The sequence below is a fragment of the Orcinus orca genome, chromosome 17 (genome assembly GCF_937001465.1).
Source record: "Orcinus orca chromosome 17, mOrcOrc1.1, whole genome shotgun sequence".
NCBI classification, from domain to species: Eukaryota; Metazoa; Chordata; class Mammalia; order Artiodactyla; family Delphinidae; genus Orcinus; species Orcinus orca.
Window position 1 is genome coordinate 50,150,253 of NC_064575.1, and position 26,690 is coordinate 50,176,942.

The window sequence follows — 26,690 nt, forward strand, 5'->3', positions numbered from 1 at the left end:
CTGAAGAGGGATATTTTGTAATGATAAAAAGAGTCAATTTAAGAAGATATAACAACCCTAAATGTGTAAGCACCCTAAGACAAAGCTTATAAAACCCAAAACAAAACTGAAATAATTGAGAAAAGGACAAACCCAAAATAACTGTTGGAGATTTCAACAACTCCTCTCTCAGTAATTGATACAGTAAGTTTACAGAAAATCAGTAAGGATATAGAAGACAAATGATACTATCGACCAATTTAAATTCTTTATTTCATATCTTTTATCCCTAGCATTTCTATTCGGCTCTTTTTTAAAAAATAATTTCCACTGCGCTGATAAATTTTCCTAACTGTTCACAGATGTCGTCCACCTTTCACCAGACACTTTTAACATAGTGGTCATTGTAACTTCAGAGTCCCTGTATGATAATTCCAACATATGTATCATCTCTGATTCTGATTCTGTTGACTATTTTATCTTTTGACAGTGGATCATTTTCCTTGCTTTTGCGGGTACCATCTTCCCCTGAATCCCAGACACATACACATATACATGTGCATGCACACACACAAGTAATAAGCAATGATAAAGAACTATTTAGTCTAAGTGACTCTGGAGAACAAAACTCTCATATATGATTGTAGGATACAGGAATTGTATCCAAAATACATAAAGAATTCTTATAACTCAACAATAAGAGAAAAACCCAAAAATAAAAATGGCCAAAAATATTTCAGCAGACACTTCACCAAAAGTATACAAACAAATAATAAGCACAGGAACAGATTCTCAACATTGTTAGTCATCAGGGAAATGAAAAATAAAACTACAATAAGATACCATTACACACCCACAAAAATGGTTAAAATTTAAAACATTACAATAACAAGTGTTGATGAGGATGTGGAACTAGGAGATCTCTCATACATTTGATGTAGGAAATGAAAAATTAGTCACTTTAGAAAGCAAGTTAGCAGTTCTTATAGACTTATGGACACAAGTTTATACAACCCAGCAATTCTACTCCTAGGTATTAACCAATAAAAATGAAAACATATGTCCACCAAAGACTTTTACACAAATATTCACAGCAGCCTTATTCAAAACAACCAAAAACTGGGAAAAAAAAAAAAAACCAAATGTCCACAAACTGGTGGATGAATAAACTACTAAATCCATACAATGGAATACTACTCAGTAATAAAACATAACAAACTACTAATACATTTAAGATCCTGAACAAAGCTCAAAATCATTACTGCTGAGCCAAAAAGCTAAATCAAAAGAATATATCTTAGGGACTTCCCTGATGCTCCAGTGGTTAAGATTTCGCCTTCCAATACAGGCCGTGCGGGTTTGATCTCTGGTCAGGGAGCTAAGATCCTACATGCCCTGCGGCCAAAAAAAAAAAAAACCCAAGGCACAGAACAGAAGAAATACTGTAACAAATTCAATAAAGACCTTTAAAAAAAAGAGTGCAATTTGGTATATGTAAATTACACCTCAATAACATTAATTTAGCAAAAAAGTATCTACACGTAGTGGTAAGAAAATTATTGGTGATGACAGCAATAGCAATTCGGTGGAATGATAGAGGCAGAAGCCAGACTGCAATGGTTTGAGACAATGGGATAAAGTGAAGAAGTAGAAACAACTATGGATCACCCTACACTAGAAGTTTCTGGAAAGGACAAGTGATTGAAGACATAAGTTTGAGAAAGAAGATAAAGCCAAACAAGCAAAAAACTTACAGAAACACCTGAATAACTGTAAATGCTGTTGGGAATGAATTAGTAAAATAAGGAAAAGTTGAAAATACAAGAGACAAGAAGAAATTACTAAAGCCTGTCCCTGAAAACGTTGGAAGAAATGATATCCAAAGCACATGTGGGTGGGACTGCCTTAACCTTGGAGGGCTGGGGATACCTCTACCATTATAATAGGAGGAAAGGATAGGCAGCGTTATAGGTAAGACAGTAAGCTGGCGGCAGAAAGTTGACCGAGTTCTCATATATTGGCTTCTATTCGCTTTATGAAGTAGGAGGGATGTTCATCTGCTGTAAGTAAGGAAGTTAAAATCAGATACTTGAAGATGTATAACTATATCTGAAATAGCCAGAGTGGAGAGCAAAAACAAAACAAAATCCTAAGTCTCATGAAGTTTAACAGGATTGCTAGATAGCACTGGAGGCCTGGTTGAGGTTAGAGACCACGGCAATCTTTCTCTTGTTGAGGTTAGAGACCAATGGCAATCTTTGAGGTTTCTTATTTCCTTCGGCACTGCTCAGAAGTCTTAAGATAGGCAAGGAGAAGGCAGAAAGTAGAATTTGCCGTTCTGCCAGGCAGATGCCATAGAAGAACAATGAGACAAGGAAGTTAAAGATACTGGCAAAAGAATGGCTGAAGACATGGACCAGGTAAGAAAAAAATAAAAATAGTAAGGGGCTAATGAGCAGGGGGAAAAGAGCAAACTAGAAAGATACTATGAACCAAAATATATCCCTACCAGAAAAAGAAGTCAGTTTCCTAAATTTTCAAAAATATTTGTAACTTTGCCCTGTGCTTCACGTCCTTCATGGCTAAGGAAGCACAAAGTAACTCAAGATGAGTCACGCACATGATATAGTGATGAAGACAGCATTATATTAACAAATCTGTTTAATACTAAGCCAAAAGGTAATCTAACCACCGCTTAGTTCTTTGGGAGTTATAAACGTCTTAAAGTAGGCTCGCAATCTGGCTCACTTTAAACAAACAAGTCATAGGTCCCCCACGTGAATCCAGTAAAAACTTAAGAGAATTTTCTATTAGTCCACTTGTCTTATTTTCTCAACATGTGGAACAACTGAAATGTTACTAATTTAACTTATGCAAAAAGATGGTCTCAGGGGTGTTTGTCAAGTGAAAACACATGATTTATTTTAGTAAACTATTCATTGTTTTGTCTCTATTTCCTCTTTTCCTTTCTGGTGTTTTAAATGAAAATTGATCATTTCAGCTATGGTTTAATTTTAATTGTTATATTGTCTGCTTTTAAAGCCCTTACAGCTTTTAAAAAAAACCACATAATTAAAAGCCAATTTAAAATACACACACACACACACACACAAATACATTTTCCTGTCTTGGCAAACACGATATAATGAGCATAATTTCATTTATATTTGACATACTGGGGTTTTTAACACCTCAGAATTTCACCATAAATATATGTTTTTAATCACAGGTCCAAAAAAAGTTATTCTAGACTGAGTCCCTTGAGAACATGTACTCTCTCAGGTACCAGGGAACTTTGTGGAGAACAAGTCACCCCCAAGATATCTCTCTCATGGAACTATCAAGATACAGTTTATTACATACTTTAGCAGACATACCCTAGAATTATCTTTTTCAAATAAATGGCTAATACAATCTGGTTTTTCTGTCATTTGACTTTCTATCTCATAAAGTAGGAAAGAACATAATCTATTATGTCATTGCTAATACAGTGAAAAACAGCAGTCTTCTCCCACATTGTTTTTCAGCACTAGAATTCTTTTTTAAGCTACAATCAAATTCTCTAATACTTCAACACTTAAATACCCACTTTAACCTAACCCTCATCCATAAGCTTATCCCACTTTTGTGTTTCCTGTTCAAAGTAAGAATTTCTGTTAATATTTTTTCCAAGATCTCAGGAGGGAAAAACCCTTCTACGTAGACTAGTCTTAGTTATCTCCAAATTCTCCTTAATATTTACCATTTCAAGAATAATTTACATTTAGAATTATACCTCAGATAATAATACGGTGATACCTTGTTTAATATTTGTATCTTTTAGAGATGCATACTGAAATAGTTAAGAATGCCACCCACTACTTACCTTAGCTAAGACATGAAAACAACCCAAGTGCCCATCAACAGACAACAGGCTTAAGAAAATGTGGTGTACCTGTACACACACACACACACACACACACACACACACACACACACACACACAGGAATATTACACAGCCATAAAAAAAGAATGAAGCACTGCCATCTGTGGCAACATGGATGAACCTAGAGAATATTATACTTAAGTAAGTCAGAAAAAGACAAATAATATATATCAGTTATATGTGGAATCAAAGAATAATAAATGAATCTATATACAAAACAGAAACAGACTCACAAACATAGAAAACAAACATGGTTACAAAACAGGAAAGGGGGGGTAGATAAATTGGGAGTATGGGATTAACAGATAAATACTACTATACATAAAATAGATAAGCAACATGATTTATTGTATAGCATAGGGAACTATATTCAATACCTTGGAAAATAATCTGAAGTATACATATTATCAAATATATATATACACAGATATATATAACTGAGTCACTTTGCTATACACCTGAAACTAACAAAATATTATAAATCAACTACACTTCAATAAAATAATTCTTTAAAGAATTCCATAATATGATATCTGAGTTTACTTCAAAATAATAAAGAATGGATGTGTGTATGGAATATAAATTATGCAAGATTGGCCAGAAGTTAGTAATTATTGAAACTGTGTAATGGGTACACAGAGATGTATTTTCTCTTCTTTACAAAACTATGCTTGAAATTTTCCAAAATAAAAAGTTTTTTTAAAGAGTAAATGATAGGAATTAAATCAAATTCAGTTGTTCTTAGAAATGACTGGAAACAAAAAAATAAGCATGTGTTCATTGTAAATTATTTATAACTAAATCTAGAAGTAAATAAATGTCTAAACATGATTATTAATTAATTATGGAACATCCATTCAAGCAGATATCAATTGGCTACTAAAAGTCATGTTGTAGAAAACTCACTGATTTAAAACAAGTTAATATATTGCTAAAAGAAAAAAGCGTAGGTTACAAAATAATGTGCAGAGAACTAAACCATTTTCATTTTTTCTTTTAAGCATGGGTGTATCTGCATTTGTGCATGCACACACACATATTGGCACCAAATTACTGGCAGACTTTGTTTTGTTCACTGCTATATTCCCCAGCACCAAAAACTGTGCCTGGAATACAACAGAAACTCAAATATTTGCTACATGTAAATATATTAAGATTCCAGGCAATAAGGTTTGATTTTGGGGGTGGCTCTCCTCTACACTTTTGTTTCATAAGGTTTGTAAAATACATTTTTTTTTCTGTGATTGGGGGTAACTTTTAAAATTGTATCTCATAACAAAATAAAATTTTTCTTCATGATTCAATAATTATTTCATGAAATGCCTTCCAAAATCATTTTATACCCGAAAAGAAAGGTTGCTTCCATAGGTTGAATTAATAAACTGACCAAGGCAATCAGAAGTAGTAAAAACACTACCTGTTAACCATCTTATTCTTATGAGTGAATCCTTCAACTACTTAGGAAATACTATCTTTTTTTAAAACTTTTTATTGGAGTATAGTTGATTTACAATGTTGTGTTAGTTTCAGGTGTACAGTAAAGCGAATCAGTTATACATATATCCACTCTTTTTTAGATTCTTTTCCCATATAGGTCATTACACAGTATTCAGTAGAGTTACCTGTGCTATACAGTAGGTCCTTATTAGTTATATATTTTCTATATAGTAGTGTGTATATGTCAATCCCAGTCTCCCAATTTATCCCTTCCCACTTACACCCTGGTAACCATAAGTTTGTTTTCTACATCTGAAACTCTATTTCTATTTTGTAAATGAGTTCATTTGTCCATTTTTTTAGATTCCACATATAAGTGATATGATATTTGTCTTTCTCTGTCTGACTTACTTCACTTAGTATGAAAATCTCTAGGTCCATCCACGTTGCTGCAAATGGCATAATTTTGTTCCTTTTTATGCCTGAGTAATATTCCAATGTATGTATGTGCCACATCTTCTTTATACACTCCTCTGTCGATGGACATTTAGGTTGCTTCCATGTCTTGGCTATTGTAAACAGTGCTGCAGTGAACACTGGGGCACATGTACCTTTTTGAATTATAGTTTTCTATGGGTATATGGCCAGGAGTAGGATTGCTGGGTCATATGGTAGTTCTACTTTTAGGTTTTTTTTGTTTTTTTTTTTTTTGGTTGCATTAGGTCTTCATTGCCGTGTGCGGGCTTTCTCTAGTTGCAGCAAGCGGGGGGGGGGGGCTACTCTTCGTTGCAGTGCGCGGCCTTCTCATTGCAGTGGCTTCTCTTGTTGTGGAGCACGAACTCTAGAGCGCCCGGGTTTCAGCAGCTGCAGCATGCGGGCTCTAGGGTTCAGGCTCAGTAGTTGTGGCACACAGGCTTAGTTGCTCCGCGGCATGTGGGATCTTCCCAGATCAGGGCTCGAACCCATGTCCCCTGCATTGGCAGGCAGATTCTTAACCACTGCGCCACCAAGGAAGTCCTATTTTTAGTTTTTTAACCTCCATACTGTTCTCCATAGTGGCTGTATCAATTTACATTCCCACCAACAGTATAGGAAGTTTCCCTTTTCTCCAGACCCTCTCCAGCATTTACTGTTTGTAGATTTTTTGATGATGGCCATTCTGACCTGTGAGGTGATAACCTTATTGTAGTTTTGATTTGCATTTCTCTAATAATTAGTGATGTTGAGCATCTTTTCATGTGCTTTTTGGCCATCTGTACATCTTCTTTGGAGAAATGTCTATTTACATCTTCTGCCCATTCTTTGGGTTGTTTGGTTTTTATTGATATTGAGCGGCATGAGCAGTAGGAAATACTATCTTTAAGAAAGCTACTGTTTCTAAAACAAATCTTCAACATGGATACAAAAAAATGATAAAACCAGATTTAAAAGTCATCCATTTATATTCATCTAATGTGCACTGACAATCTGTAGACAAGCTTCCTGCTTGGGTAATGCAAAGAAAATTAAGATACAGCCCTTAACAACCAAGAGCTCCTAATCTAGTAAGAAAGACAGATACATAAGGGCTAAATAACACACAGTAATAAAGGTAGTTAACATTTATCAGGGCTTTTTATGGCCTTGTGCAGAGCATTTAACAAGCATTTTCTCATTTAATCTCTATAACAACCTTTTTGTTAGTTACTAAAACACTCTCAGTTTTTAGATAAGAAAACTAAGGCTTAAGTGACTTCCCCAGTCGCTTGGGTAATGAATGACAGAACAGAATCAAACCAATGTCTGTCCAATATACCGTATGGAGCTTCTCAATCTTTCAAAGCTAGCAAATACCAAAGGATACTGGACAATTACTACATCAAGTATCATACATCAGTCATATTTTTTAAGGTGGACACTTCTTTTGTAAGTGTTCCCAGGAATTTCTCATCTTCAAATCAGTTATCCCTACTCTGAAAGGTACTTTTTTTTTTTGGCCGAGCCACGTGGCATGCAGGATCTTAGTTCCCCAACCAGGGATTGAACCTGGGCCCTCGGCAATGAAAGTGTGAAATCCTAACCACTGGATCACCAGGGAAATCCCCTGAAATGTACTATTACAGCCACTAAACTGTGAGCTTAAGAACATCTCACTCACCTCATTTCCATTACCTAACTCTATCTACAGTGGACTATTTTTTAAAGGTTCTGAATTTTCAAATAACAAAAATAATCACACAATCACTGCAGTATAAAAAGCAGCTGTTGTATAGTGATTTATACATGATGCAAGATATATACGTCATACTTCTATATGTCCATACTCTCTTACATAATCTTTCTCCTTTTCTCTGCCTGTCAGTTAACCACTTCCTTAAAGATACAATCAAAAATGAAACTAGAGGGGCTTCCCTGGTGGCACAGTGGTTGAGAATCTGCCTGCTAATGCAGGGGACACGGGTTCGAGCCCTGGTCTGGGAGGATCCCACATGCCGCAGAGCAACTGGGCCCGTGAGCCACAACTACTGAGCCTGCGCGTCTGGAGCCTGTGCTCCGCAACAAGAGAGGCTGCGATAACGAGAGGCCCGCGCGCCGCGATGAAGAGTGGCCCCCACTTGCCGCAACTAGAGAAAGCCCTCGCACAGAAATGAAGACCCAACACAGCCAAAAATAAATAAATAAATAAAAATGTAAAAAAAGAAAACTGAAACTAGAGACCATGTCTTATTCACCCTCGTAATTCCAGTAAGTACCTAACACAGAACCTCATATACTACTGTTTAATAAACTTTTGTTCAGTAACTAAATAAACAAGTGAACAAAAAAATTTTGCTAACTACTGGAGCTAATGGAACTTCAAAACACCTGTCACACAGTGCTAAAGGGGAAAACCTATATTCCTGTATAAGTTGTTATGGCTCATCAGGTGCTGCTTCAAATTAAATCAGCTTTACCATCCCAGCAATAAAAACTACACAGGGCTAGAAGTTGATCCAGGGGCCAAAAGCAACCACACAAGGGCTGAAATGGCCAATGGTGATGTTCCAAATTTCATGGTTAAAAAATGACCCAGTTAACCTTAGATTTCATTAAGTATAAATGCTAACTGAACAAAGACGACAAAGGTCACTGAAGCTCAAGTCATTATTCCAAGTGACTTTAAGCTGCCATTCCCCTTATTCATGGAGCCTATTCCACATCCCATATTTAGAGACGCTGAAGCTCAGAGGGAATGAGCAGCTGACTAGGCACCTTCCCATGTTACCCCACGCACATTTCCTGAGTATCCTCATAATAAAATTCTATTACTGAAGACAATCTGTATACCTCTCTTCCTTGCGGTCTTAAAGGACCTAAATAACAGGAGAAAGCTCCTTATGATTGGCTAAAGGTTTTTTTAAAATTATTATAAAATGTACATAAAATTTACTATTTTAGAATTTACTATATTTACTAAATTACACAATGATGAATCCAATCTTAAATCCACAAAATCAAATATCTTTTCTACTTCAACCACAGAAAGTATACATTACCTCCAACTAATGAAATTCAGGGGTCATTTTTTTTTCTGCTCCCTTTTGCTTTTTAAAGGCCAAACATTTTGTAAATATTTAGTAGATGTTTAGCTCTGAAGTAATAAAACTGATTTTTTTTAACTCAACTAGAATATATGTATCCAAGTGCAAACTGTCCTTTATTCCCCGGAAAGTTGCGTGTTTCTTCAAAAGATATCAATAATGCCAGACACATTTTTGAAACACTTTGGAGACACTTCAGAGATAAATGCTTTACCAATCACTTATTTACAATCATCTGTTTCCCTACACCTTAAATTTTGAAGATAAAATATGAGGATTTAGTCTCTATACACTTATAACTCCTCACTCCCACCCCAAGATAAACACTACACTTAACTGCAATAATCCCAAACAATTAATACACTGATTAAAAGTATAACTACATTAATAAAAGTATAACTTAAGGAAAGTTCAAATTCTTGACAACATTAACATGTGTATCATTCAGTGAGTTCCATACTCTGACTTCTCCTTAATTTTTATAGACTTCATTTAATCCTCACAAAACCCAAATAGAAAGTACTATTATCACCTCCATTTTATAAGTGAGTATACCGAGACTTAGAAAAGTTAAGTAACTTACCTACCATTGCATTGCAGGAAATGGCAAAGCTAAGGTTAGAACCATGGTCTACCTGACTCTAAAGTTCTGGCTCTTGTTTCCCTAGTAATTATCACTTTTTTAATAGTATGATAGATATAATTTGATATTGTATTAAATTAAATTGTATAATTGATATTTATTAAATTGTATGATTGATAAATTGCATAACTGATTTATTAAATTGTATAATTGATAGTGTATTTACTTTACAAAACTATGAAAATTTATGAGGGTTTAGTTAATTAGTGGCACTAGAAGGAGCTGAAATCCAACTCAGAAAACAGATGCTCTACAATGGATAGAAGACTTTTTATAATTAAATGAAAGTCTTGTTTTTCAACTCTATCAAACCATTTCCTCTCAGGTTTGGCTCTCTGCCCAAAAGTACTCTAAAATTATAATTTCCTGGCAAAGAGCTTTAAAGAAAAAGTTGAGATTTTTCTCCTTCCTTCACCCTTGGAGTCTTTCATACTTTTTTCCCAAGAATTTTTTCACTTAGCCTCAACTGGAAAGTGACATGATTCCTTTTAATTTCTTGTAACAAACCTATATGAAGTTAACAAACACTGAGATATACTCCCCAGCCCTAAAGACATGTTAATGCATTTACTTTCTTAATAACTCATTTTTCAAAAAACACAAATCCAGAAAATACAGAGTGTAAACAGCGCATCTGAAACAGCTCCAACATACTCACATCCTACTAAAATAAAAGTTAAAAATAATTGTATAAGAAAGAGACAGACCTGTCTCATAACTTTTAATCCAGTTCATTATAAAGATTTTTAAATACTCAACAACCATACCTAGATTTGAGAACTTAAAAAGGGAATAGAATCTTTAACTGATTAAAAATAAAAGAGGAGACGTCTACATGGAACTTACAAGGTCTACTCATGAACCTATTGTATAAAAAAATCCACTATGATTTGTGCTAAAGAGACTACCTATACTTAAAAACTGGATTTACTCATATGTCTTCTTCCTCATTTATTTCCCTACATCTCAAATTTTGAAAATAAAATATGAGGATTTAGTCTCTATACACTCTCAACTCCTCACTCCATCCCTAGAACAATACTAGAATTAATTGCAATAACCCCAAACATCAACACATTCATTAAAGGTATAACCACTTTAATAAAAGTGTAACTTCAAGGAAAGTTTAAACTAACAATATTAACATCTGTATCATTCAATGAGTTCTGTACTCCGACTTCTGCATAATTTTTACAGGCTTTCATGAATAGAAGTGTGGGGCAGCCTGTGGAGACAGTGGCTGCTGTCAGCTGTTTTCAGAGATGGACGGTATTTTGCTTGATTTCTCAGCGCAGTTTGATTAAGTACCCAGCAACAGCACATAGGAAACCACTTCTCAGTATTTTTCTGAGGTTCTTTGTAAATAAATTAAGTGGAAAAGACTGTGAAATAGTTCATGATTTTGGTGCTTTGTGAAAATAATTTTTGCTTTTTGTAAACTGGGATTATTTTCACCTGTTTGGGTTTTTTTAAGAAATAAAAATAAAATTTTTAAATTCCAGCTTTGTCTAATAGAAAAAAATTCAATCGTTATATGAAAGATAAATAGCTTAAATACTTCACCCACAGAACTTAAAATTAAACTACTACAAATATAATGTTATTGTATTTGTACAGGAATACAAATACACCTCTGAAACACCAGTTCAGTTTGGTAATACCATGAGTCCTCAAAATCTAAGTAATGCTCCAAAATGACAGAAATTTGTTTTAACTTGGGAATTTTGTGGGATTTTTAGGGTAAAATCCTGTTCCTTTTTGATGCAAAAAATTGGTTATTTTCATATTAAATTTTAGAAATTTAGCAAAGTTTGAATAATTTTTCTCTCCTTCACTGCACAATAATGTTCTTAGTCAAAAGATGATTCCAAGATGTACTATGAACCCAGAAGAGAAAAAGGTCTTTGGTAAGCAAAAATTGATACAAAGAGCATGTACTTTACTTTGGCAAAGGGAGAGCTACTGTTAGGTCAGATCATTATTTCTAAGATAAGCAGCAGTTTAGAGAGGAGCATAGCAATGAGAAACGACGGGTGACAGTAAAACACAAGACTGGATTCAGGGGGGAAAACCCCAGCTATATGCAGCAACAAAGCTTCTAACACACCAAAATAGCACACTTGACTATTTCTATAAACTAAGACTATGAACAGTTCCATTAACTTCTTAATGGGTTTTTATAAACTAAAATTCATTTTAAATTAATATTAAGTAATCAAGAAAGCAAATGATCAGTCTCAGAAGACTGGGTCAAGTGTCCTCCCTCTGAAATGAATTTCCATCAAAGGTGGTTGTTTTAAAAGTGTTTTTAAAATATTTTAAGAGTATAATTCTTGAAGTGGTTGATTTCATTTATTTGGAAAATCCATTATGTGGTACACCACACTTCCCAATGACGCTGAATATCTTTAAAGTTATCACCATATCACTATTTTGGGAGACTGTTTCACATCACATGACTGTTTTATGAATATTAATTAAAGCTGACTAATCGAGTGCTGAAAGTCTGTATATAAAGGAGTGGGGTGATCCCATTTTCTTATCTTGGCCTGGTACTTGAATTCTCTTCTATTAGAAAAAAAAAGAAAAAAAGACCTGGGAAGTATACAACGAGACTCAAGTGCATTGAAGGAAAACTCAATCTACAAGGAAAAGAAAATTATCAAAATACTTCCTTCTCAAGAGTTAACTAGTACATATATTTTTAATTTCCACTGGAATTTTTATGAAATTCCATTGCTTAATTTCATCTTTGTTTTTTTCTAATTCTTAGGAATTAAATAAACTATAAATTTTATTCAGAGCAATCGTTTCTCTCCAATCTCTCTCTATGATCCAGATCTCACTAATTATTAAAAATGTTTGAATAGATATTATCATTGGAAAATGCTTACTGGCTGCTATTTGACTGCACTGACAGACTAATTCACATATCAACTTATAAGTGCAACCTAATGTCTTTTAATACAATAATTATACCAAAACTAATTCTTTCTAAAGTTATACGACACAGTGGCAGGTGTAATTTACCAACTATGTCACTGAGACAAATATCTCCTTTTACTTATTCAAAAGCACAATAAAACTTAACATGAGGGGCTAATATCAAACCTAAAAGGTTGTAACATATCTTGGATGTGCTTCATTTTCAATTCATTAGCCAGGGCTGGATTTATAAAGCAGCCTCAAGATGCCCTTGAATTTTGTTTGTTTGTACAGATATACTTTTATGTATGCAAGACAAGGCAAGCTAAAAGGTCTACCTTAAAAGTAAGGCCTGAAATCTGATCAGATCACTAGTAGTGTTATCTGTCTTGGATTCTTTTATTTTCTCTTTTTCATTTAAGAAAAGAAGAAACTAGGTCACCTGAAACATTTAGAGGTGGGAAAGAAGTGAGGCTGGTTATTAGGATAACAGTGGGTCAAATGGTAACCAGTGTAAGACAGGGAGAACACAAAACTAGAAGTCCACTCTAAATAGTCTCTACCACAGAATTTGTCTATATATGTCCAATTTCTGACTCAAACTTAGAAGCATAAATGTATGGTAGAGATATTATCCAGGGAAAGAAGTGCAAAACTGCCGGTGCCATCACAATTTTTGATAGATTAGCCCATAGTTTGAAAGAATGAGTCAGTTTTCCTATCTGTAAATAAAACACTATTTTATTTTATTTATTTTTTTAACATCTTTATTGGGGTATAATTGCTTTACAATGGTGTGTTAGTTTCTGCCCCATAACAAAGTGAATCAGTTATACATATACATATGTTCCCATATCTCTTCCCACTTGCATCTCCCTCCCTCCCACCCTCCCTATCCCACCCCTCCAGGTGGTCACAAAGCACCGAGCCGATATCCCTGTGCCATGCGGCTGCTTCCCACTAGCTATCTACCTTACGTTTGTTAGTGTGTATATGTCCATGACTCTCTCTCGCCCTGTCACAGCTCACCCTTCCCCCTCCCCATATCCTCAAGTCCGTTCTCCAGTAGGTCTGTGTCTTTATTCCTGTCTTACCCCTAGGTTCTTCATGACTTTTTTTTTCTTCTTAAATTCCATATATACGTGTTAGCATATGGTATTTGTCTTTTTCTTTCTGACTTACTTCACTCTGTATGACAGACTCTAGGTCTATCCACCTCATTACAAATAGCTCAATTTCGTTTCTTTTTATGACTGAGTAATATTCCATTGTATATATGTGCCACATCTTCTTTATCCATTCATCCGATGATGGGCACTTAGGTTGTTTCCATCTCCGGGCTATTGTAAATAGAGCTGCAATGAACATTTTGGTACATGACTCTTTTTGAATTTTGGTTTTCTCAGGGTATATGCCCAGTAGTGGGATTGCTGGGTCATATGGTAGTTCTATTTGTGGCTGAACCAATTCACGTTCCCACCAGCAGTGCAAGAGTGTTCCCTTTTCTCCACACCCTCTCCAGAATTTATTGTTTCTAGATTTTTTGATGATGGCCATTCTGACTGGTGTGAGATGATATCTCATTGTAGTTTTGATTTGCATTTCTCTAATGATGAATGATGTTGAGCATTCTTTCATATGTTTGTTGGCAGTCTGTATATCTTCTTTGGAGAAATGTCTATTTAGGTTTTCTGCCCATTTTTGGATTGGGTTGTTTGTTTTTTAATTATTGAGCTGCTTGTAAATTTTGGAGATTAATCCTTTGTCAGTTGTTTCATTTGCAAATATTTTCTCCCATTCTGAGGGTTGTCTTTTGGTCTTGTTTATGGTTTCCTTTGCTGTGCAAAAGCTTTGAAGTTTCATTAGGTCCCATTTGTTTATTTTTGTTTTTATTTCCATTACTCTAGGAGGTGGGTCAGAAAGGATCTTGCTGTGATTTATGTCACAGAGTGTTCTGCCTTTGTTTTCCTCTAAGAGTTTGATAGTGTCTGGCCTTACATTTAGGTCTTTAATCCATTTTGAGCTTATTTTTGTGTATGGTGTTAGGGAGTGATCTAATCTCATACTTTTACATGTATCTGTCCAGTTTTCCCAGCACCACTTACTGAAGAGGCTGTCCTTTCTCCACTGTACATCCTGCCTCCTTTATCAAAGATAAGGTGTCCATATGTGCGTGGGTTTATCTCTGGGCTTTCTATCCTGTTCCTGTTTCCTATCTTTCTGTTTTTGTGCCAGTACCATACTGTCTTGATTACTGTAGCTTTGTAGTATAGTCTGAAGTCAGGGAGCCTGATTCCTCCAGCTCCTTTTTTCGTTCTCAAGATTGCTTTGGCTATTCGGGGTCTTTTGTGTTTCCATACAAATTGCGAAATTTTTTGTTCTACTTCTGTGAAAAATGCCAGTGGTAGTTTGATAGGGATTGCATTGAATCTATAGATTGCTTTGGGTAGTAGAGTCATTTTCACATGTTGATTCTTCCAATCCAAGAACATGGTATATCTCTCCATCTATTTGTATCATCTTTAATTTCTTTCATCAGTGTCTTATAATTTTCTGCATACAGGTCTTTTGTCTCCTTAGGTAGCTTTATTCCTAGATATTTTATTCTTTTTGTTGCAATGGTAAATGGGAGTGTTTTCTTGATTTCCATTTCAGATTTTTCATCATTAGTATATAGGAATGCCAGAGATTTCTGTGCATTAATTTTGTATCCTGCTACTTTACCAAATTCATTGATTAGCTCTAGTAGTTTTCTGGTAGCATCTTTAGGATTTTCTATGTATAAAAACACTATTTTAAAATAACATCATATTAGTGCCCGGGCTGAGGTCTTGAAATACCATCTCTCACTAAAAGTAGGGCTTATTGGAAAAGGCTGATTCCCGACCTGGGACAGAAGACGGTCAAGATGAGCCCTGAATTTCTTATCACAGCATGGAGCAAAGAAGCTGTCAAAAGACCGCTCAGGTCATGTTGTCTCCTGAAGGGATTCCCACTGATCAAAGATGGGACACTTTGAGCTTCAGCAAAAGTAACTGCAATGGATTAAATCCAACAAATATGTTTACATCCATCAGCTCATAATGGCATTTTAAAAAAGAGAAAAAAAATAATTGGTCCCCTTTGGAGGAAAACAGGGAACTGATTATCTCAAAAACAGGTAAATAAAGGGAAAGAATCAAGCATTTATCCCGTCTTTCCTTTACAAACTATACCACTGGGTAACCAGAGGATGAGAAAAGTGACTCTTTATAAAACCATTCCAACTAATAAATGAAAACAAAATGGTATATTTAGAATTTCACCATTTTGCAACACCCAACAAATTAACAGAAATAAGCATGAACCATCAACAGCTGCTAACATCACAAAAAAGAGAGGCAACCAGACATTGTATCATATAGTCTTGCCAAACACCACCTATAATAATGCCTAAGGGACTGACTTGAGCCTGATCCAGTCTCTGGATCCAGCTGCCCATTTGCAGGAAATATGGAAGACAAAGGAACATGCTGAACTGCGCTTTGAGCAAGCAATCAGCAAAATCCAGGCTGTGGAAAACTACAATTCAAACAGCCTGGGTCTTCAACAGGAAAAGGAAAAGAAAAAAGATGGAGGACCAACCTAAAGATTAAAAACGGCAACTCATATAAATACTGTTTTTTAATCGGCAAGACTAACCTACAGTGTCTAGCAAGGTACATTTAAGTTATTACTATAGAAGTCAGGATAATGGTTACATGTGGAAAGAGGTGGCTGTGATTGCGATGGAGCACTCAGAAGGGGCTTCCTGAGAGGGTGGCAAAATTCTGTTTCTTAACCTGATTGGTGATTATAAAGGTGTCTGACTTACAGTAATTCATCAAACCACACATTTGTTTTTTACTGATGTTTTATTTTGCAATAAAAAGATTTTTCTTAAATAACAGGTCACCCAAACAATTCAACACCTAACAAAGGCTTTATCTGTTTCCCATTCTCTAGTCTAATGAGGTGAAAACAAGAGGTTGAAAAAGGAAGTCAGTGCCCATCATTTCCTCCCTACCCACTTCCACTTCTAAGGGAACCACCTAATATCACATTTTGGGTGGAATAGATTCACATTCCTGAGAATGTGGAATTCTAAGAAAGAGATTATAGATACCTAACCTGTTCCTCTCCCAGCCTTTCCCCATCCCCCAAGCTGCTCAAACCCAAAACCTAGGAGCCAGAATTGATTCCTTCTTCCTCATTCCCCATATCTAATTTATCAGTAAGTCTTTCATTTCCAACTCCAAAACATAACTGAAATCTGTCCACTTCTCTCCATCTCCACTGACTTCACCATCTCTAACCAAGTGCAACAGCCTCCTCATTTGTTTGCCTGCTTTTATTCCTAACCCTCTACAATTTATTCTACCCAAAGCAACAAGAATGATCTTTTAAAAACATAAACTGCTTAAAATTCCACTTAAAACTCTTTAATGACAGCCCACTATACTGACTTAAATCCAAATTCCTTTCCATGGCCTGAATCATTGAATCCCTGCCCATCTCTCTGACCTCATCTCCAACCACTTCTCCCATTCTACAACCCAGCCACGGTGGCCTTATTTCAACTCCTCCCACACACTAAACTCTTTCCCACCTCCAGGTCTTCTCACAGCTTTTCCCTCTTCCTGGAATACTCTTTCCGGCTACTCACACAGAATACGTCTCAACCTCATGTTCACAGCTTAAGTACCTTCTCAGGAAACAGGTTCCACCATTTTTCTCTATCAATACATACTACTTCTACCCTTCATAGCTCAAGCTCCAACTGGAGTGTATGTTCTATGAGGGCAAAGATTTCATCTGTTTCATTCAACAATGTACCCAGCATCTGACATTTGAAAGGTAGTTAACAATTACTGAATATATGAATAAATGAACAAATTAATGAACTCAAGGATGACAGTCAATTGCTGCCATGAGCAATAATCAATGAGTAAAAGAAGTCAGTTTTTAGAAAGAAACAGGAGAATGGGGTAACCCAGCAAATGGGAAAAATAATGCGGCTCCAGGGAGAAAGAGTCAAGGAAATTAACTGCCTATTCTCTTTAATTTATGCTTGCTTCAAATATGTAAAAAGTTCACCTAAATTTCAAAAATAATTTTAATTTGCATTCCTTTCCAATTACAGAACTCTAGGTCCCATGATTTCAGAAAACCAAAAATTCTAAAAATGAAAAAATGATCTGCAACCTGAAAGTCCATCAACAGATGAATGGATAAAGAAGATGTAGTATACATACACACAATGGAATATTACTCAGCCATAAAAAGAATGAAATAATGCCATTTTTAGCAACATGAATGGATCTAGAAATTATAGTATTAAGTGAAGTAAGTCAGGTGAAGACAAATATCATATGATATCACTTATATGTAGAATCTAAAGAAATGATACAAATGAACTTATTTACAAAACAGAAGTGGACTCACACATAGAAAACAAACTTAAGGTTACCAAAGGGGATGGGGGGGCATAAATTAGGAGTTTGGGATTAATATATACACACTACTGTATGTAAAATAGGTAAACAACAAGGACCTACTGTACAGCACAGAGAACTATACTCAATATCTTGTAATAACCTATAATGGAAAAGAATATGAAAAAGAATATATATGTGTGTGTGCATATAACTGAATCACTTTGCTGTACACTCGAAACTAACATAATATTGTAAATTAACTATACTTCAATTTTTTTTTAAAGTAGGGATATAGAAAGCAATTGCTAAGGCAAAAAACAAAAGATGATCTAGACAGAGAATAACATTCTATATTTTGAATACATGACAGAAACTACTCATCCTTAGAATCACATATGCTCAATGATTTCCCCATTTATAAGTGTATCAAGATACTAATATTTATATCAACATATCTGAAAAATTTACTCTATTTTATCTCCTTATTAAGATGTCTGGTATTATATAAAATCTATAGACTAATTCAGAACCCACATAGAGTACTACCACATGTACACCTATATTAATTATCATTAATGCTAAGAGCTTCCTGTTAATTCTCATTTTGCTACAAAGTCATTTTTAAAGATATATCCTTTGATGTACTATTAAGAAGTTCAAGGTAATCTGCACCTTAATTTCATGGCATGCAAGCAATGGACTCATTTTTAATTTTTATACATGTCTGTTTACATATTTGTTACTTCATTTATTCAACTTGAGACTGTGTAGAGAAAACAACTGTAATAAGACATTTCAAATATAGAATCTTTGTTCTACAATATGAGCTAAAAAACTTCTTGAATTTAGAGTAACCCTAACATATGAGGCAACTCAAATAAAATCACAACAAAAAAGCAGCTTGGGACAAATAAAAAAGAAAATTTCTTATCAGGTAGTATCAATTTTCACTTTAGAAGAAAAAAATCTAAAGACCTCTGGTAGATAGAGAGGGTGGAGCTGTTAGGGAGTCAGAAGTTGATGTCATCGTAATTACAGTGGGATATTTCCAGTGTACAGGGTCATTCTACACCAGAAAGCAAAAGAGCCTTTGCCTCAAAGAAATCTTCATGTATTATATTTGCCTTTATAAACTCTGTCAGACACCATGGATAATCATTTTCCATTTTCCCATACCTTAATTGGGATATATATAAAGTGTTCAAAATACAGTAGTTTTTAAATAATGGTTTCCTCTCTCCCCTTCCCCTCTTCCCTTTTTAGAATCTTAAAAGAATATCTCTATTGTATGTATAGCTTGTTACAATTATACCACTCCGGATTCCTTTGGCAATACCATCATCAGGAATGGTGCTGGAAATGAAATCCATTTCCTCACTGTCACAACTACATACACCAACAATGTTTTTCAAACTGCAGATCGCAGCTGATTAGTAGGTCATGAAAATAACTTGGTGGGTCATGACCAGCAATTTTTCAATGAACTAGAACAGAACAGAAAATAGAAAAGTACCAGAGAACATCACACATAGTTCATTCCATGAAACTTCTGTTTTTGGGTCTCATCATCAATATTTAAAAAAAAAAAAAAAGAGACAGTGAAAGCCATAATATATGATGGCCTGAAGTGACAGTACCCCTAGTTCTACAGAGACTTCCTTGAAACTAGAGAAACTAAATTCTAAGCACTTTTCCTCCCTTATAACCAAACAAGAAGTGCTCAATTTAAACCCATTATTTTTAAAGCTTTACTAATACACATTTCTGGAATGACCACTGGAATTTTCTGGGATTACTTCAGAAAAACAAACTTCAACCTAGCTGTGTTTAACACACATTTACCTTTTTCTTTATGTTTCTAACAAATTCTTCTGTACCAATACATGCTATATATCTCAGCCCCTTAAAGAACAATGGATGAGTTAATCATTGCCTAGAGTTGACTAAAGACTGAGTTTATCTCCTGTCTTAATGTACAACTGAAGACTGCTCACCAGGAACTGCTCCAGATGCTGTCATGCTCCCTCTCTCTAGGAAGGAAGAGCCAGTTGATTTTTCCCATCCACAGGGCCTAAATCAATTCTAATGGAGCTGGTGCCACCCCAAATTAACCAAGAAAAGCCAAACGGAGGACAGATATGCTTTAGGGACCAAGTCATTAATGCAAAGAGATGCTCCTGTTCGCTGGATTCTTCTCTCACTGATTACTTAGAACACCTCCTCCATTTGCCTGCCACTGAAGTTGGAAGCTTCCCCAGGGCCAACCCACTGAGGCCGCTGCTTTTGTTTAAGAGTTCTAAGAATTCATCTTCTCAAGGTCAACTGGAGTTCTCCACTTAGTGAATCTCTCCGATAATAAACACACAAGAATTTTACTTTGTAACGTTCCAAGGACACTGAATTAGGCATACAGACATAAAATGAAGCCCATTATTTTCTCACTGCAATATCTTCAGGATTTTCCTGACACCCTACTATCTACTTATCTGGTTTGTTGCTTTGTCCCACCCAACTCAATTCCTGAGAGTTTTCCCTGTTGTCTTTTTACCTCTGTTCCTAATTTCCAGCCTAAGGTCAGAGCCACTGATGCTACAGACTGATGTGGGCTCTTCATGCTGAGGAACATATGAATACCTTCTACTTTACCCTTCTATATCTTTGTCACTTTACCTTGGATTTTTCATTCCATAATCTATCTTTTTTTTTTTTTTTTTTTTTTGCGGCACACGGGCCTCTCACTGTTGTGGCCTCTCCCGTTGCGGAGCACAGGCTCCAGACGCGCAGGCCCAGCGGCCATGGCTCACGGGCCCAGCTGCTCCATGGCATGCGGGATCCTCCCAGACCGGGGCACAAACCCATGTCCCCTGCATCGGCAGGCGGACCCTCAACCACTGCGCCACCAGGGAAGCCCCATAATCTATCTTTTGACTGATAATCCATTCATTCATAGCAACACTTTGCCTTATAAAATGATTGCTTTCTTACCTTCACTCTTCATTTGTGTGAATGCACTTTGTAATCCTAACATGTTGACTTCGATCTTCACTTCACTTTCTCCAAACTAACCACCTCTTTACACTATTAAAAAAAAAAACTGCCACAGAATCCAACTATAGCTTAAATCATAGAACTCTCAAAGGAACCCTCCTACACTGTTGGTGGGAATGTAAATTGGTACAGCCACTATGGAGAACAGTATGGGAGTTCCTTCAAAAACTAAAAACAGGGCTTCCGCGGTGGCACAGTGATTAAGAATCCGCCTGCCGATGCAGGGGACATGGGTTCAAGCCCTGGTCCGGGAAGATCCCACATGCCACGGAGCAACTAAGCCCGTGCGTCACAACTACTGAGCCTGCGTGCTCTAGGGCCCGTGCTCCACAACAAGAGAAGCCACTGCAATGAGAAGCACGTGCACCGCAACAAAGAGTAGCCCCCACTCACCGCCACTAGAGAAAACCTGTGTGCAGCAACAAGGACCCAATGCAGCCAAAAATAAATAATTAAATAAAATTTTAAAAAAAAAACAAAAAGCTAAAATCATAGCTACCATATGGCCCTGCAATCCCACTCCTGGGCATATATCTGGAGAAAAACATGGTCCAAAAGGATACATGCGCCCCAAAGTTCATTGCAGCACTGTTTACAATAGCCAAGACATAGAAGCAACCTAAATGTCCATCAACAGAGGAATGGATAAAGAAGATGTGGTACATATATACAATGGAATATTACTCGGCCATTAAAAAGAATGCAATAATGCCATTTGCAGCAACATGGATGGACCTAGAGATTGTCATACTGAGTGAAGTCAGACAGAAAGAGAAATATCATATGATACCCCTTATATGCAGAATCTAAAAAGAAATGATACAAATGAACTTATTTACAAAACAGAAACAGACTCACAGACTTAGAGAACGAACTTATGGTTACCAGGGGGGAAGGATGGGAGGAAGGGATAGTCAGGGAGTATGGGATCAACATGTACACACTGCTATATTTAAAGTGGATAACCAACAAGGACCTACTGTAGAGCACAGGGAACTCTGCTCAATGTTATGTGGCAGCCTGGACGGGAGGATTGGGGGAGAATGGATACATGTATATATATATGGCTGAGTCGCTTTGCTGTGCACCTGAAACTATCACAACATTGTTAATTGACTATACTCCAATATAAAATAAAAAGTTTAAAAAATAAACAAAATTTTAAAAGAACTCTCCTTATCTTGAGAGTAAATATGCTTCAGTAGCTTACTCTCTTATTATCCTTCCAGTGTTTTCACTGTTCCAAACCAACTTGTCCTCTAAGTAAACCTCTATTAATAGATTTTAAATAACAATTAATCCTATAACCTAACGGAAACAAAGCCTATCTGGTAAAATATATCTCACGAACAATGATTTTCTTTACTCGCTTTGACTAGTACTGTATATAACTACCCTCCCTCCAGCAGCCAGCGCTCTCATGCTGCCCACCTGTCTATCACAGAGAACCACCTCCCCTTCTACGAATGTTCTACTTGGAGAAGACCCCATGTTTGGTCACCTCCCTTTCTACCTATCAAAACTTACCTATTCTGTGGTCATTTTGCTGTCACCTAGTACTACCCCTACAAAAAAATCTGATAAACTCAAAGTACCAAAATGCTAATAATTAATAACCATTTAATGGATTTCCCTTCCCAGAATGACTTCATTTTAATAAGGATTTCTGAAGACCTCTGTGACAAACAATTAAGGAAATCTGGGGAATCTAAAAGCCATTCTGATCCTCAAGTTATTGACATAGCTGACCACATCTACTGCCTATGTTTAACACAAGCCTTGTTGAGGACACCAAATCAATAATGCGAGGATAAGAGGGACCTTACAGATCATCTAATCACTAGATTCTCAGATCTGGTTGCACAGTTGGAATCTCCAACTCCCAGAGGAGAAGAATGATACCCAAAGAAGCAAATTTCAAAGTCAGTGACAAAGCTGGGCCTAACACCCAGGCCTAATGCTATGTCAGATATATATGAACAACAGGCTAAAAGTATAAAGCCATGTATGGGAATGACACATACCCAACTCAGAACAGTGACAACCCTTTGGGGGATGGGGAGGGAATGCAATTGAGAAGAGATATACTAAGGGGGCTTCAACTATATCGGGAATATTTTAAGCTGGGTAGTGATATGTAAGTATTTACTAAATTTGTCCCCATTATCTTTTGGGTGTCTAAAATTTTGTAATTAAAAAAAGGACAATTTGAAGATGGATACTCAAATGGATATCATATTAGGAATAAAAAGAAATATCTTAGGCTAGGAAGTACTCAAATAAGATACTGCATGAAACAGGTCTTGAATAAAACACAGATTACTAGCAAAAATATAACACAAATTTTCTAAAGGAAAAGCATGAAAAAAGGCAAAGCTGAGAGTACCCACAGCCTATAACCTAAATAAAGAACAATAGGGAAACTTTGGAAGGACAGATTCAGCTTGGATAAGTAACAAAAGGCTGGGGGTTAAGGTTGAGATCAAGTGATAGGGGCCTTGGGTACTAAGTCAACTAAAAAAATCAATCCAAAAATAAAGGAGTAGCATGACTGAAGTGATGTTTTAGCAAAACAATCAGAAGCCATGTGCAGGATGAACTAAAGCAGTGTTCTATGGATCATTAGGAGGTTCTGTAGGACACCAAAAGGGGAATAGAAGGAGGTAAGGCGCTGGCAACTAGGTTCTGGCGCCCTGCCCCTACTCCAAAGAGAGCCCTTCTGCTGTTAAAATGTTTCTGCTGTTAAAAGTTTTTGATAATCACTGGACCACAATGCCCAATTGGAAGGCACTGCTATAAATCAACTGTGAGGGTCTTAAAACCCTGGAATGAGATAGTAGTATTGAGAACGAAAGGGGGGGGGGAAATGAATCCACAGACTTTTTGATGGAAAATTTGATAGGATCTAATGTTAAACTAAATAGGATAATGAAAGAATGGCTCTACACGAAGAAAAAACAAAAATACTAACTGAGAAGCAGCTATTGGTCATACAGACTTGAGCATCAGCAACATATATGTGACCATGTAAAAATGTATGGGCCCTAAGGAAGAGCTACTCACAGCAGAAAAGCAAAGTGGCCTTCTTACACAGATTAAAAACAGAACAAAGGGGACCAGAAGATTATAGAAAGAGGTGACCATGGAATGCTAAGAAAGCAAGCATAGTTTCAAAGAGGCATCACTGTACACAATGAGCGGGTGCACAGCCCTTGCAGCCAATCAGACCCAGGGTTCTGGCACCTCCTCCACCTGCCCAACTTATTTAATCTCTCCAAGCTTCATTTAATGAGTCAAATATAAACTAACAACTAACATTATTGAACATATCATGAAGCACTGTGCTAAGTGCTTTACATCTGACCTCATTTACTCCAAAACACATTTTACAGATTAAGAAATTAAATTTAGAACTAGCATAGTAAATTGCAGAGCCAGGATTCCTATTTCTTGAGACAATAAAGTAAAAGAATGTATATATAAAATTCCTGGCAAATAGTAAGACCTCAAAAAATGGTAGCTATATTTCATTATTAGAGGGTAATGATTAAGAGGAGCAACACAAAAATTCACTGTCAGTTATCTCTGTCATAGCCTTCCATGTGGCAAACCCCCCTAGTGACCTCATCTATAAAAACAGGATTAATGTCTGTAATCCAACCTACTCAGCAGGGTTGCTATAAGGATTAAATGATATTATGAAAAAGAAAATGCTATGAAAAAAATTTTAAGAGATACTCAAATATATGGGATTGTCACATATCTTTTGCTCTTTAGAAATGCCTTCCTGGATGAACATGTCTCTCTGAAGAGAGCTAAAAATAACTCTCTTAAATGTGCAACCACCACTTTGAAGGTATAAGTCACCATGGAACAGTGATATATACAACCCACCCCTCCCCCAACCCCTCCAGGTTCTCTAATGTCCCTGCAAGGCAGGGGTTCTCTTACGTCTATAGTGAAACTCTGATAACTCAGAATAGAGCTAATCAATACAGAGAACTTGTACTCCAATTCAGAGTTATTCAACTTGGCCTTATGGTACTATCTTGGAGGTGCCCCTTACAGTTCTTCCAAAACAAGATGGGGGAAACACTGATTCCAGTTTTCTTCTATAGTGTTAAAACTGGGTGCCAAATCAATATTAGAATTGGGATATTTTAAAATGCCAGAAAAGAATCTATCAAGGGCTCTGACAGCAGGTGTCTTTTGGAAACTCCTCCACAACCCCCCTTTTTCACCTGAACAGATGGTTCCCAGACCTCAAGGCTCACATGTCTAGTCACACAATTCACAACAGCTCACAAAGTTCCTACCTTTTTAATTATTACATGTTCCTGAATATACCACCTTTCATCTAAAGATCTCTAAGTATCAAGACACTCTTTACTCTTCACAACAGCACTATGGGAGAGAGATTAGTACACTTATTTTATAAATTAAAAATGAGAGACTGAAGTTAAATGTTTTATCCAGCATCAGTTGATTGATTCATTCTTAAGGAGAAAATGCACATTATGAATTTATATCAATGGACAGCCTTGATTCAGCTTCACACGATCATTTCAAATACCAGTTCAAAAGTATCTACTGTGTACTCGTACACTTCCAATATAACAAATATAAACTAACAGTAAATACCAAAGCATCACTATTTTTACATGCTAAAAGAAAACCAAACCAAAAAAAAAAAAACTATATGGCAGAGGGGTTCTAATTTAAGATTCCTACTGTCTTGCATCCATAAATACTTTTGAACTTGCGGAGGAAGGGGAGAGGAACACCTGTCAGTGCAGCATATCCACACTAAGTTTTACAAGGCTGTGTAGCTATTAATATTTAATTCCTTGAACTGTAAATAAACAACCCGCTTTCTCAAAAAAAAAGAGGCAATATTATGGAAAACATTTGACAGGAAAGCCTACATGGTTGTAAGCAGCCCAATAATTTCCTAGTTTTACGTCTCCCAGTTCGTGAACTTGCCACGAGGGAAAACTCCACCCGCCCCAGGAGTCCGGCCGCCGGGCGCCCAGCGCTGCCCACCGACTCTCCACCCGCGCCAGGCCCGGCGGGCCGCGGGGGAAACGAGGCTCGGCCTCCCCTCGGGCCCCCTCGCCCCACGGACAGATGCGGCTCGGCACTCGGACCCGCCTCGCGACCCCCGGCGCGCCCGGCTCAGGGCCCCACAGTCTGGGAGAGGTGTCTCGGTCCCCCCCAGGCCTAGCCGCCCCCGCCCCCCTCCTTCTCCCCACGCCCCGCGTTCGTTACCTCTTGGGCGCCGGCGGCTGCTCCATGGCGGCTGGGGGCAGAAGGAGGTACCAGGTGGCCGGCGAAGGTCGGAGCGGGCAAAGAGCCGGGGCACCGGCCGGCCGAGCCCGGGGAACCACAGAAGGAAACTCCAGGAACTCCAACCAACTTCCCCGTAACTCCGCAGCGGATCCCCCGCCCGCTGGCGAGTGCGGCGCCTCCCGGCCCGCCCCGCCCCTCGGCCGCCGGCCTCCGGCTGCGGGTGGGGAAGGGTGGGCGGAGCCATGCGCTGGAGAGGGTGACTGGTGGGCGGAGCCGAGGGCGGAGGGAGGGGCCGGTCCTAGTGCAGGGGAAAAAAGGAGCTGGGACTGGAAGGGCGAGAGGGTGAGGCCTAGTCAGGACCCAGAGCCTCTCTCTGCTGGCCTGGGGCACGTTGCTTTGAAGTGACCCAAAGCTGCCGCTCCTCACT

At 37.2% G+C, this 26,690-nt stretch overlaps 1 protein-coding gene across 2 annotated transcripts in view; it reads right to left on the minus strand.

Annotated features, from left to right (window-relative positions):
* The window catches only part of STK3 (serine/threonine kinase 3), a 319,933-nt gene extending 293,475 nt beyond the window's left edge, over positions 1–26,458 (minus strand). Inside the window, exon 1 of one of the 2 annotated variants that reach the window (XM_033438225.2) lies at positions 26,243–26,458. In XM_033438225.2, the coding sequence (XP_033294116.1) occupies positions 26,243–26,268 (26 nt within the window). In that variant the 5' untranslated portion in view covers positions 26,269–26,458. The remainder of the gene's footprint in view (positions 1–26,242) is intronic. The other variant, XM_004275350.4, reaches the window with a different exon arrangement.
* Between the last annotated feature and the right edge of the window lie 232 nt (positions 26,459–26,690).